At 31.4% G+C, this 14,955-nt stretch overlaps 2 protein-coding genes across 2 annotated transcripts; one reads left to right on the top strand and one right to left on the bottom strand.

Annotated features, from left to right (window-relative positions):
- Positions 1-1,319: 1,319 nt before the first annotated feature.
- On the bottom strand, positions 1,320-3,257 carry LOC143630265 (peptidyl-prolyl cis-trans isomerase Pin1-like). Its single transcript, XM_077099325.1, has 2 exons — positions 2,847-3,257; positions 1,320-1,618 (listed from the first exon to the last, which is right to left on the bottom strand). Exons 1-2 carry the CDS (start codon positions 3,088-3,090, stop codon positions 1,494-1,496), a joined length of 369 nt encoding a protein of 122 aa, XP_076955440.1. The 5' UTR covers positions 3,091-3,257; the 3' UTR covers positions 1,320-1,493.
- Positions 3,258-4,261: 1,004 nt separating this feature from the next.
- Positions 4,262-7,069, top strand: LOC143630264 (transcription initiation factor TFIID subunit 14b-like). The gene is made up of 5 exons (XM_077099324.1): positions 4,262-4,462; positions 5,766-5,854; positions 5,951-6,172; positions 6,255-6,439; positions 6,538-7,069. The coding sequence occupies exons 1-5, from the start codon at positions 4,367-4,369 to the stop codon at positions 6,711-6,713; spliced, it is 768 nt and encodes a 255-aa protein (XP_076955439.1). The 5' UTR covers positions 4,262-4,366; the 3' UTR covers positions 6,714-7,069.
- The last annotated feature ends 7,886 nt before the right edge of the window (positions 7,070-14,955 follow it).

Below are 14,955 nucleotides of genomic sequence, written 5' to 3'. Positions count from 1 at the left end.
TAAAACCGCCTAGATTTGGTCTGGGAGTCAAAAAAAGAAGAATATCAAGCTTGGGTGTGGTTAGGTTCGGTAAATGGTTATAATCGAAACAATAACTGAACACTTCAGTTATTTACAACAATGACCATTTGATTTCTAGTTAATCGGTTCTTAGCCGCTGATTTGGTTCGGTTTGGTTAATTAACCATTAAACCAAGACTTTTAAGGTTGACTAAATTATTTTTACCTTTGTTAAGGAATTTACTTTAATCAAACCCAAAATGAATATTATAAACAATTAGGTTATACATATTAGTTCCAAATTATGAACTCTGGTTTCAAAATTCTAGTTTTAAAAGGTGAAGAGCTAATTATGTTAGTAATTAATCTTTATGTACAATTGGTTTGGTCCAGTTAATTTTGGTTAATCGAGGGTACAAAAAATAATGGATAACCATTTTTCGGGTAATCGATTTTTGGTTGATTCGGTTTTCAGTTAATTTTGGTTAATAGTTCGGTTATTGCTCACCCATATTATCATGTATTCAGAATGGTTACACAAGGGATATATCTGACGTTGGTATAGAAAAATGGATACCCTCCTCCCTTATTAAGGAGCCTGGAGCCATGAAGAAAACATGTTTTTCATCTACCACACCAATCAATCTTTCTTGTGTGCAATTCAACAATACAACATTTGTTAATTTTCGATAGCTTCAACAGTCAGCAAAAAACGATGAAAAATAAATTTAGTTAGGGCAACTGTCATCAAGATGATGAAATTAGACACAAGTAACATATAAAACAATACCTATTCTATTAATATGAAAAAGAACAGGTAAATTTGGATCCTGGACGGCCGGACATGCTCACATGCACATTCATAAAAGTATACAAGGCAATCAAAACAAACGAAAAAAAGAATAGCAACTTTGCCCAGTCATTCCTACCCTTTTCTTTTAAAGGCAAATTTCTTTTACTTCCTAGTACTCGAACCCAAGTGCCAAGGACGAAAATTCGAAGAACCCTAAACAGCTATTTGACCTGCCATCTTATGTAGATGAATATACTTTATATCTCCATTTTCTACACTTGGATTTATACTCTGTTTTCAAATCATGTTCGTCATCTCCTTTAAGAAAGTACCAGAGGAAAGTGTTAGAAATGACCTAAGAATTTAACCCTTCACACCTAAAGTCATACAGTCTTTTTTCGGTCATCAATACAGATAATGAAATAAACCAAAAAAACCATCACGTGCAAAACACGAGATTCAATCAATCTACATCACTTGTCCATGACAGGACTATAGCCCATGACACTTAAATAACATGTCAATATAGTTCAATCAATCTCACAAAATTATTATTCAAACATATGTCATTAGTTTTCCATATGATTCCAACAAAACAACACAAAGTGAAGAATTGCCCAACTCAAGTTACAACAGAAATCATAATAGAAGTCGAAGAAGAAACAGCAACAGAAAACTTCATATCTGTCCTTACCACTGGTTAACCAATTCTCTTGATGATGTGAACACCGCTATCAGTATCCACAATCTCACTTATCTCTCCAACTTTCAACGCATATGTCGCTTCCTCAAATGGCTTCTGCATCTGCTTCCTTCCAAATGAACCTGCATCAAAGTTATGCAACAACCAATGTTTGAATCGAACCATCTTTTCTTCATAAGAATGACAATAAAACTTTGTTACTAATTAGAAAAGTCGCTTCTAAAAAGATTACTAACATCTAGGATAAGGATGAGAACATAACGAACCAAAATATTTAACTGTTCTATGAGAAAAAAAACCAATCTTTAATTAACTACAACAGGAATTGAGCTAATGATCCGTTAGCATCCCTTCCCACCAAGTTTGTTTCTTGACATATGCAAACATGGTCTCAAAACCTGCAAAACTTGATGCGGGATTGTGGTTTGGACTTTAAACCAAATGGTGATCATTAGGCCAATCCTATTGTAGTCAATTGGCTTTAAGCCTTTAAGTTCAAACCACAATCTCGCATGGTCTGTAAGTTTTGAGATCATGTTTGCATATCCTAGAAAAAAACCTTGATGGTATATGATGACAACGCTCAGCAGGTCAATTCGCGTTGCAATTAATTGCTTTGAAGCTCGAACCAAAATCTAGTTTTGGCAAATGTTGCTATCTCGGATTCTCGGTGACTGGGGCAAGCTTATTGTAATATTGTTGGAGCCCTATTTTAGTCACAGACATGTTAATTTCCTCATATAAAATTTTCGTTCACTCTGTTTTCCCAAACAAAACAAAGCGTGTTTCACAGAACATGCTAATATAGTCTCATTACATCCTAACTATTGTAATATTGTAATATTGTTGGAGCCCTATTATAGTCTCATTACATCCTAACAGTATAGAATTATTCTATCTAACTAACTAACTAATTGACGAAATGTAACTAATTTTATACTGTTTATTCTAACAAACTAACTAACAAACTGAATGTAACTAATTCTATACTGTTGACTCTAACAAACTAACTAACTGAATGTAACTAATTCTATACTGTTTTTTCTAACAACAAGCTAACTAACCAACTAACTAAATGTAACTAATTCAATACAGTTTATTCTAACAAACTTAACTAACTGAATGTAACTAAATCTATACTGTCTATTCTAACAAACACTATAACCAAATCATACTAATTGCTTCATTCTTCCACAACCATAACCAGGTTCTTCAATATCATCAGAATTCATAATCAGTAAACTAAACTAGACTAATAAAATACATAAATCATATAATTCTAAACACCTATCGATACTAAATCTCTAACAAATAACAAAAACCTAAAAGTATAAAAAAGCCACAACATACCGAGATCGCCACCGCGTTTAGCGGAGCTACAGTCCGAGTAGCGAGTAGCAACATCTTCAAACTTCAACTTCCCGGAAACAATATCCTCGCGTAGCGCCTTGAGCTGAGAGATAGCAGCGTCTCTGGTGGTGTTGCTAATAACGCGGCCTTCTGGATCCTTCCAGGAAGCCTTGCGACGAGATCCTTCGTGTTTAATGAGTATGTGCGAAGCCCTAACTTTATCGGATGAGGAAGAGGATGACATTTTGGACTTCTTATCGTGACGGTGGTGGTGTTTGTGGCTGTGGTGGCTTCGGGCGGATGAATCTGCAGGCTCTTTACGCTTCCGATCGGAATCTATGGTTGCGGATCTGGTAACGGTGTACGGCGTTTTTAGGGCGGATGGTTAACGCGTGTGAGTTTTAACTTTAAGTGGTTGGTATTTGATAGTGGGCTTGGTGGCCTGGGAAAAAAATATATCAAAATTAAAGTTTGGAAGCCCTTCGAGTTCTAGAAATATCACTTTATTTCATATGGTTTGAAACTTTTAAATAAATTATTATTATATTTTCTGTTTTTATTGTAATTTTAATTTAATGTACTAATATTCTGTCAACAATTATTATGAGAAGATTTCTAGGTCGAACTCATGTGTAGTTTGAAGGTGAAATCGTATATATATATTTTTTGTCATATGTTTATGAGACTGAAATGTTTTTATATATAAGAGGTGATTATGTGTTAATCGGTTTATAGATTTTTATCATATAAGTTTTTTAGTCATTCACACTAATCCCAAGTTCATTAAACTTAAATATTGAGAAAAAAAGTACAGTTTTGTGTTCATAAGTATTATGTCGGTATTAACTTAAATTTCTTAACTTCTAAGCAGCATTTTTGTGTACACGTAGGACGTTAGCACATAGCATGACCATGGAATTGAACTGTTGATCGTGGAACTTTGTCCGATACTTTTTTCATTGGTTTATTATAATTAATTAGTTTGTTGGCATTATTGTTGATTATTAAAAAAATGTGTGATACGAAGACAAAGATAAATAAATAATTACATTTTGTGTCATATTTTCAACTTATTTACATTAAAAATGATAAATTAACACTTAAAAATAATTTAAAATCTAAAAGTTGTTAAGGTGTGAAATAGAAAGTTATGGATTTAAATCCTATACAGTGAAAAAATTTAAAAGTCCTTAACAATGTTTGAAGTCCATAAATAAAAGAAAAAGTTACGAGGAGGTGAACATCTAATTAGCTAGTTTATATCCATAAATATTAAGTGCTACGTATTATTATTGCCTAATTATAATAAGTTTTTAACAATTAAAAATTGTAGCAGTTCCTAATAAAAAGCACATGATAAGAATAAGAATTAAGAAGTCAAGATCCGGTACAAATATTATCATCATCGGAAAAAAGGCGGGTGGGTTATCATCTCGTCGTACTAATCAAACCAATTGAACATTTCAAACCCTAATTACCCGACTCACCTCACATTGTACCCCAATTTCACTCTCAAACCCATGACTCGCAGTGATCAGGATGACACACATTCGCACCCGCCTGAAGAATCCGATTCAACTCCCATCGAAATTGAACACCAAGACAACAACAACAAGGTACTTACTTTATTATTATTATTCTTATTATTATTATTATTATTTACAATTATGTGAGGTGATATGTACCTGTAGCTTCTGGTGTTCCAATGCATGCCTTTGTTGTCGTCTGATCGTCCCGAATTGTGGGAATCACGAAAACCCTAGTAATTGGCATTTGGGTTTACTGTTAAAGTAATAAATTTTGAAACTTTAAATAATTTCACCCTGTTTGTGAGAATTATTGTTGAGTGCGGAATAGAAAATGAGTGAATATGATATATGATGGTGGGTTCATTATGGCAAATCTGAGGATTTGAACTGTAGTTGATTAAGCCACCAAATGAGTTTTCTACTGTAGTTGAAATATCAATTAGTTTATTCTGAGTTTCTTCATAATTAATTATTAGTCTTGAACTAAGCTTGACTTGACATCATTCATATGTCAAACATAGGGCTGTAAGCGAACCGGACGTCCGGGCGTCCATTCGGCAAGAAGTTCGTTTATGTTCGTCCGTTTAATAAACGAACCGGACATGGACACAAAAATTCCGTTCGGTAAGCTTAACGGACGAACACGGACAAGGGCCAAGTCCGTTCGATAGTGTTCGTGAACGTCCGGTAACGTTCGTCCGATTACGTCCAGTAATGTCCGTCAGGTATCGTTAGTGTTTATATCTATCCAGTATCGTAATTTAACTTCGAAATTTCTAGTGTTATTAATAACACTTTTATATTACTACAATGTTTGATGTCTCTTATACTATAGTGATCCACTTTATGTAAATATATTAAGTGTTAAGTATATTTGGATGCTATATGGTGTAATTCCTAATTTGTATGTGAAGTTGTTTAGATATATGCTTGGTGTTAATATGTAACCGTTTATATTTGTCCATTAGTATTCGTTGTCCATTAATGTTCACATGTTTGTTTGTCCATTAATGTCCATTAGTGTCCGTTTGCCCATTATTGCCCGTTAACGTCCGTTTAAAATATTAACGGACGGACATGGACGGACACGGACAAACTCAATTTCTTAATGAACGGACACGGACATGAATTTTCGTTCGGTAGAGTGTTCGTGAACCGTCCGTTTGTCCGTCAAAAGCTTAACGGACGGACACGGACATGCTCTCGTCCGGTTCGGTCCGGTCCGTGTACACCCCTAGACTCAAACATGCTACATTTGAATATAAGTTTTATATGCGGTTTACACTTTTAAACGGAGGTATATGATAATGAGACTGATTGACTGAACTTTGTGACGTAAATAATCTTTGCTTATGGTTTCATATGTTGTGTTACTTTCTCGGGTTCATAGAATTCAACCAAGAAGATTAAAGATCTTGAAATCTGTGTCCCCATCGCCTATGGAACTATCTCGTTTTGGCTAGGAAAGAAGGCAACCGAGTAAGTGAAATCCAATTACAAGTATTTTAACAGTAATTGTAGAGTTGTAAAAGGCATTTGAGTGACACGTTTAAATACTTTTTTGACGTTTGCTAGAACTCAATCTCATGTGTGGACTGTTTACGTGCGTGGGGCCACAAACGAGGACTTGGGCGCAGTCATCAAAAAAGTCGTTTTTCAACTGCATCCTAGCTTCAGTAACGCGAGGCGAGTGGTGGAATCACCTCCTTTTGAGCTCACCGAACGCGGATGGGGTGAATTTGAAATAGCCATCTCAATATTCTTCCACGATGATGTTTGTGATAAACAGTTAGACTTGTGAGTCAATGATTTCATCATTATCTTTAATTCGTTGTTGCTTGTAGTTCAAATGCTATGCTTACATCATCATTATATTCAGGTTTCACCCTCTGAAGTTATACTCTGAAGTCGAGCATGGTCCTTTATCCACCAAGAAACCAGTAATTGTTGAGTCTTATGACGAAATCGTTTTCCCAAACCCATCTGATAAGTTTCTTGCGCGTGTTCATGATCATCCATCTGTAATCGTGCCACGTATTCCACTCACTTTGAACTTAACTCATGGTAAATTAACAAATTTCAATTACTGCATTCATTTTTTAAACTTATTATTTACCATTGGTGCAAAATTGGATTATGATTTGCTGTTTGTTACGTCACAGTGCCAACGGAAGACACACGTGACAACAAAAGAGGTGATACTAAAGATCATCAACATGGTCAATGGTTCAATAGATTTTCTGAGGCAGATGAGCTGTTAAGATTAGCCGAGGCCCGCCAGCAGGTGCAGAATCATATCGTGAAGCTGAAAAGGCGTTTGAATATTCTGGAAGGGTGACTCGTTCAATTTGCTTTAAGTATCTTAGATAATATCTGAAATCATAATACGTTAGATATTTGTAAAAGCGTCAATGGTAGGAGGATCTTTGAATTGCACTTTTGTGCGCTTTCGTTATAAGTTCGTTATTAAGACCGCACGTTATTGAATGAGTAATGCGACACTTGCATGTGAAAGTAGCTTAAAGGTTATCTTTATTCGGTAGTAGCCTCCTTTCAAGTAGAGATACTTTGCTTAGCCCCAACTGGATCCAATAATGACAAGGGGATTATCTATCAACCATTTGCTGTGTTGATGTGTCTAGTTGTTTTTAGCGTTGGAATATCCAAATTATCGAGGTGTTAAATCCGTTCGTGGAAAAGTAGTTCAGGATGTTTTGCGTCATTATTATTCTGGCGGGCCCTAGAAACGGGTTAAAGGTACCGAGTCATATGGTACTTTTATTTTAGTACACCAAGAAACACTTTCTTTTTGTTTGTTTTATTGTCGATGCTGTCATTCACAAAACTATGTTCAATGTTCATGTAGTAATAAATTAATAATGTTAAGTTTTTTCTGTTTTTATCATGTATGCATGTTTCAACAACATGTTTCATTTAATTTATCTCTAAATATTACTTAGAGTCGTGCTCTTGGCTAACGGTGGATCCATAAATTATTTCTATGTATGTCGTTTAACTTTGATAATTGAAATTCTATCAACTTTGGGTCTGGTTCTATTTTGAAAATTCAATAGAAATTATTCAAATTTAAGATTCTAACCAAAAGTTTCTGACTTTTAACTGTTTAAATAAATTTAGTTTAGAGCATTCTCATTCCATTCTTCATCTCCATTTCTATAATTACACTAAAAACATCATCTTTTCTCCTCCATTTTCAATTAAATAATATTTTTTTTATACTTTTATCATTACATTTTATCTCTCATTCACTCACAACCGTCAACCGCTTTCTTAAACATTAAAAAATTATAGAGGTGAATAGTGTGTTTCTTCAAATTTAACCATGAACAGTAACATTTTCTCTTTCCTCCTTCCACAACAACTTTTAACCATCTCTAAAAAATGGAGACTCCCCTCACATTATATTGATATTTGGACAACTTCTTTATTGTGGTTTCGTATTTGTTTTTTAAGTAAAAGCATGTGAGTTTTAAAAAGGAATGAAAAAAAAACTTGACTGTTTTTTAGCATGAATTTTTAAAATTTTGATTAATTCTATCACATGTAAGAAGTCATGAAATAGTTTGAAATTTCGAATGTCATCGTTATATTATTCGTAATGACAATCCGTAACAAACTATAAACAAATGTACTTCGAAGTCAGAATATAAAAGGCAAGAAGCAAGGTTTAAACACTTGACCTCCATCTTCTAGAGTGAATGTTGAAGAAATGTGGATCAACCGTTGTAACATGTATCACCTTTGACGTCTTCTAGTTTCTTTATAGTCGTATTTAATTTCTTATATGATAATTTGATAACAAGTTAGAGTTTCCCTATAAAAGAGAGACTCTTGTAACGTTTTATTTATTCAATATTCACAAGTTTATCAACTTTTCTACATACGCTCCACGTTAGAAAACAAAACTAACACATTATACACATAAACGTATCATAACACAAAAATAAATAGGTCATATGGGTAAGACGAGAAATAGTTTACATTTCGGGATAAACACTTTTAACCTGCTTCTAAATACAATTAAATAACATGAATGTAAATGTCTAGACTCATGATAAATAAGAAATCTAATATTAATAACAAAATTAAAAATGCCCAATTAAATCATATTGAAGTGTTTGATAAAATTATGAAGCAATAAAACAATGGGTCAAGTTATTCTACAAAAGGGATAAAAATGAGAATGATGAGAAAGATTTCTAGTCAAACAAAAAAATCTCTAAAAAAATTGAAAAAAATAATAATAAAAAAATCATAACTCAAAATTTAATAAAAAATGTAAAAACACAAAAATGTTTCCACCGTCTTTCTCGTACTAAAAAAACAATGGTGAGTAGTCGGTGTGTCTTTCGTTTATCATTGTGTTTTGGGTTTGTTTTCGTCATGGATTATGACTTTTCCCTTGACATTGTGTCATTTTTTCTTTATATTGTGTTATATTACTCATTATCATGCTAACATTATGTTATATTTTGCAATATGTTGTGTCTTTTTTTTAGTTATAATTGTGTCTTTTGTTCATTTTCGTCATTGTGTATTTTCGTCATTTTTTTCTATTTTTTCGTCATTTTTTTTTTGAACGGGAATGATAGTGAAAACATTTTAGTTTTTTAAATTTTTTCGTTTTTTATTTATATTTTGGGTTATGATTTTTTTTAATTTTTTTGAATTTATTTTTAAGAGGTTTTTTTTGTGATCACAAATCCTTCTCACACTTCTCATTTTTCTCTCGCTTTGTATTTTTACTTTACCCACAAAACAATAGGTAAATCCAACGCTATATTGTATAAAATTGTATTAAGATTTTTAGTATGGTAACTAATCTAGAAATGCTAGACCGTTTGTATGCTACCGCTTCTGGATTCTATCAAAGTATACAACCAACCAAGTCCAACCTGGAAAATTGACCTGACACGATAATTAAATCATATAGTCCCACAACATTTAAAACGACAACGATACCTTAAAAATTCTACCACTTTTACTCATTCCTTTTTTGTTTTGTGTCGTTATCACACTAATAGGGATATCTCGGACACTAGTAACTATTAATTTTTAAATCATAATATCGGGATACACCCATCTTTCAATCTGGAAAAAACTCTCACCTAAGAACTAAGATCAACGCTAGTGAACATTAGCGTTGATCTTAGCTCGAAGACACGATAGTGTGGTGAAGTAAAACCAGCTAAGTTCAAGGATCTGACCAGTGAACGTCACTTACTCGCCTAGTTTTTCATCATCACCCAGTCCGCCGAAACTAAATGATGGGGACATGAATCGAAAGTGGATCACATGAAACACGAAGTCTCTTCCTTACCACTCCACCACCAACTTATTGACAGAATTAGTTGTGTAGTTGTTAAGCAAAATAATGAGTTTAATGTTAATACTTTTTATGATTAAATTTCTATTTTAATTTGAGTTTTGCTTTTTCATATGAGTGAAAGAACTGGACTACTTTTAGTTCATCGTCTTAATTACACGTCTAGCTCAAGTGATACTGTGATACGAGACTGATTTAGAGTTTCTGAGCCATGTCAAAGAAACTCGCTATTATTTAATACTAGGGTATAGCCCGTGTTACACATTGGTGGAAAAACATGTCAACAAACATAATAAATTTAAACAACAAATTCAAGCAACACAAAACTTTTTCAAACTTTCGGACCAAAACGTTAACCATTTACATTGTCTAGATATTAAAAGTTAAAAACTACAATAAGTTAATGTACATCGAACAACCAAAAAACATCAACAAAAGACATAAACATGTTTTTTCATATTAACCAACAACAACTTTTTCAAACATTCTACCAAAAGAAACCCATTTTGCTTCACCATCTGAAAATATAATAAAATAATAGCATCTAAATTAAATATATCATAATAACATATTTAATAATGAGTAACATTTGAACATTAATAAAGTTGTTTTTTATTAAAACAAAATAACATACAAAAACAAACAAAGTAAAATGACAACATAAAACATCTTTCTAACTTAAACCATAACCATAAAGATATATCAATAAAAACATTTTTTGGCCGTCATTTTATACCTAACAAATTTGATACTCTTTTAAAACAACCCATTTTGAAATATTTTCAAAATAGTTACAAAATATAAAAAAATTGGAATTAGTCAACTTCAAAAAATTATGATTTTTTATTTTTGATCAATCTTGCAACAAACTTTTAAATCACTGACATCAATATTTTGTTAAACTTATAAAACATAAAAACGTTTTACAATAAATGAATTTCCAAATAACTTTGGAAAGATTAAAAAAATTTATGTTGACTTTGAAAATATTTAAAAGTGAAAAAAATATGATACAAAAATATATATACCATATATACATGTATTTTAATAAAAATATATATCAAAAACGATTAAATTAATTGTTATATTTAAATGAGAATATTATTAAAGACATTACTAACGAACACATATGAATATCTCGTACAAACAGAAAATGTAACAGACACGTATTTAAGATATTGACATTTTATGTTGAGTATATATTAGAAAAATGAATTAAATTAAAATATATTAAATGGTTATTTAAGTTATAAATCTGTTTACCAAAATTTATGGAACTATCAAAACTAATAGTCGATCAACAATATTAAAGGAAGTTATTAACTTCAAAAATTTTAGAAAACACCGACCCACATTATAGTCAATTTCAAAAATAAATAAATAAATTATAGTCAACTTATTTATTTGAAATTCGAATTATTAATTTGAATACACGTAAAAATAATAATTATAAATAATGACTTTCAACTTTATTATATGGTTTAATTAAATTAGAATATAATAAATTGTTATTTAAGTTATAAATCTGTTTACCAAAATTGTTAAACGAAATTTGTTATAGTCAAAGATCCTAAATACAAAAAATATTACAAAAATCATGGCATAATGTAATCTTGAAATTATTAGTTTTTTTAGTCGATCCATAATTAATATTATTTTATTACCATCAATGAAATCTGCATTCAATTTTGTTACAAACTCATTATCATTAATAGTGACATTTATGTCTAATTATAAATTGGTTAAACATATAAGATAGGAAGATTGAAAACTAATAAACAATATAATATTGACAATGAAAACCAAAATTTTTGATAACCAACTGTAATATATCTTTTTTTAGAATTTAAATTCAAATAATATTTTGATTTTTTAGTGTATTTATTGTTACCGTTTCCATAACCAAATGATGACACACATTAGCATTAATTGTGACATTTATGCCTCATTATACATTGGTCAAACAAAAAAGATGAAAAGTGTGTGCAATTAGAAACTACTCAAAACTTAATCCTACTAATGGAGATTGACAATAATATTGACAGTTGAGAAATATTTTTTGAAAGTGCAAAAAATATACATAAATACATAAATAATAAAAAAATATACATCAATATTAAACATAAATACATGAATAATAACAAAAATATACATAAAAGTACTAATGTCTTACAATTAAAATTTAAGAATCTTTACTTCAGTTAATTATTTAATATTTTTACCAAACTTTCCAAAGGTTTCACCATTACCACAGACAACCAGGCCTCCTTTTATAATGGTTAGTTGGTAACAATATCAAAAGGCTATAAAACCAAAAAGAGTTACCTAGAACTCAATGCGCCTTGAATTTTAAGTATACGTCTCCAAATATACACAGTTGTTTCCAAAGAAGATGCAGCTTCACTTTGAGCTTGCTAGAAAGAATGAAGAGTATATACAATAAAGACAGAAATTAAACTGAAGAACTCAACTAACACCCAGATGACCTTAATAGCGGCATCTTCAATCCAAGATCAGTCATTCATTTCCCTAGTATCCGGGAGGAAACACAATGAGATTATAAATACCACATGTAAAGATTGAAACAAAAATGTTAACAAATAACGATATCCAAACTTATCAATCCATTAATGATTCTAATTAATTAAATATAAAAGATGGAACAACTTAGATACAACATAAACATGTTTTGCCCTAGATTTTGCTCAAAAGAGACTATAGCAACTAAAAGACAATACGCACCATGATTATAAATATCGCTACTGTATGATGCAACCATGTGGTGCTAGTTGAAAAATGCTATGCAAAAAACAACAATTGTAGATATTATAAGCCCTGTTTATATCTAATAATATATTCATAATACAGTTCCTGTTGATTGAACATTCACAATCAAACTTATGTTAACTGTGAATCAAGTGACTAAGTATCAAATAACATATTGGGTAAACCCTAACAATGCAGTAGCCTCATTTTGTAATTGTTCTATAAACTTCAAACATTCTTTATCCAGATATATAGAATGAATTATTACACATTGTATAAATACATGCACAATCAGTAGCCATAACTGAGCCCAAATTTACTTCACATCCATTAAAACATGCACAAACAAACTTCTCAACAATCAAATCAACAAACCTAAACACAATTAGCAAAAACTCAAAATAATTCAAATCAATAACCATAACTGAGCTCTTATTCACTTCATATAAGTCAACCGACACATACATAAACTTCAACAAACATAAGTGAGCCCTAATTTCCTTCATATCCATCAACACATGCATAAACAAAACATATCAACAATCAAATAAAAAAAAACTCAACAAAATCACTAAAAACTCTAAAATCGTTAGGATATGTGATATAGTGTTGTTGTGTGAGTTTAAATGAGTGACATGTAGTGAACAGATTGATGAGGAGTGATTAATTAGGGTTTATAATGACCTGAATGAGTATTGACGATGAGGCCGATGACGAAGAAGATGACTGATTAGAACAATAATTGTTGTTGCTGCTTGATTACGAAGGAGAATAGGTCGATTTGAATGCTTCTTGGAACGACGAAGAGATGAGGCCCGACTGATTATGATTTTGGATATTTAATATTTCAAATCTATTTTTTGAAATGGAGAGAAACGATGAAAGATCTGATTTTGAAATGGAGAGAGACGATGAAGTAGATGGAGACTGAAACTTCCAGAGGAAGATTTCCATATAGCTTCCCGTGAAAGCTTTGTAAAATAAAGCAAAACCTATTTGTAAATGGAAACTGGGTGACTGGGCTGCATATGTGGACAACCTAGTTGAGTGACGCGTGACAAATAGATGTCGACATCCTAGTTGAGTGACATGTGGCAAATTGGTTTTGATTTAATAGTATTTAAAGATTGGAATAATCATCTTTACACATAAAAGTCTAATATCCATCTCTATACTATATTATAACATAGCATCCAGAGGCATTTTAAAATTTTAATAATTCAATATTAACTGATAATTATTATTGCGTCGGGGCAGTTGGTAAAATTTAAGCGTTGTCGGTCTAGGACATTGAGATGGTAACTTGACACGAATTCAGTCGATTTCGGGTACGTTCGTTGCGGTACCGGAGTTAAAAATATCGGAAAATTTAAAATGGAGTGGACCACTGAGATGGCGTCGGTCGGTAAACACATTGGTAAAACCCGAGCGTTGTCAGTCCTAGACGTTTAGGCAGTAAGTCTATGCAAATTCTCTCAGTTTATGTCACGTTCGTTACAATATCGAAATTAAACAAACCAAAAAAAACAAAATTATTCGGGGCGTCAAAGGGAAAAAGAGCCTAGACACCCACTTTAAAACAATGACATAAAAAGTTGCTAAGGTTTGCATCTCCAGAGTCTCGAACATGCATTCCACCAAAAGGTAACAACACAACCATGTAATGACATAACCATCCGGACACATGAACATATTTGATGAAAGGCGATAATAATATATGCATCAGCTAAACTAATAAAATCCTCTTTGAAACCTGTGGCACCGACATGTATTTACACGAATTCAGTTGGCTTCCATCACGCATGTTACGGTACTAGAAATAAAAAAAAAACATTGGTGTTTGTTCGGCTTTCGTGTTATGGTACCAGAATTAAAATAAAAAAAAAAACAACAAACAAAATTGGTGTTTTGTCGGCTTCCATTATGTCTGTTACGGTATTAAAACAAAAACACAAAATGTCATGGCAATACATTAGAAACAAAAAAAATCAAAACAAATGGTTGAAAAATGAAGCCAGTAGGAATTGAACATGAGTAGAAAGGCTTGTCAAGAGTTAATGTAACATTCGTTAATTTTCAAACCCGAAAACCTGGACCCATTTTAAATTTTCGGTTTTGTTCTACTTAAATTTATATATTTTTATAATATTATTAATTAATCTCAATTTTCGTTTCATGTATTTTATGTGATCATTTCTATGCAAATATACTTTTTACAACCCTTGTAGTATTGCATACTCATTTAAAACATTCATAATCAAGATAATTTATTCATGAACTTTTCCCAAATCATTATAATAAATCTTGGATTATTATTATTACCATCTATTTCGTATTATGTTTTTTTAATTAAATAATAAAAATAAAGGAATGAATTTTTTAATTAAATAAAATTTATTAAAAGAGTTAAACACTTTGAAAACCTTTTAAACCATTTTAATTTTTGTTTTTAATTATATAAAATATG

The sequence above is a fragment of the Bidens hawaiensis genome, unplaced genomic scaffold, assembly GCF_021521415.1.
Source record: "Bidens hawaiensis isolate Kalapana, Puna unplaced genomic scaffold, B.hawaiensis_p1.1 tig00005637_1, whole genome shotgun sequence".
In the NCBI taxonomy this organism is placed as follows: domain Eukaryota; kingdom Viridiplantae; phylum Streptophyta; class Magnoliopsida; order Asterales; family Asteraceae; genus Bidens; species Bidens hawaiensis.
The sequence above is the reverse complement of the archived record's forward strand: the minus strand, read 5'-3'. Positions and strand labels throughout refer to the sequence as shown.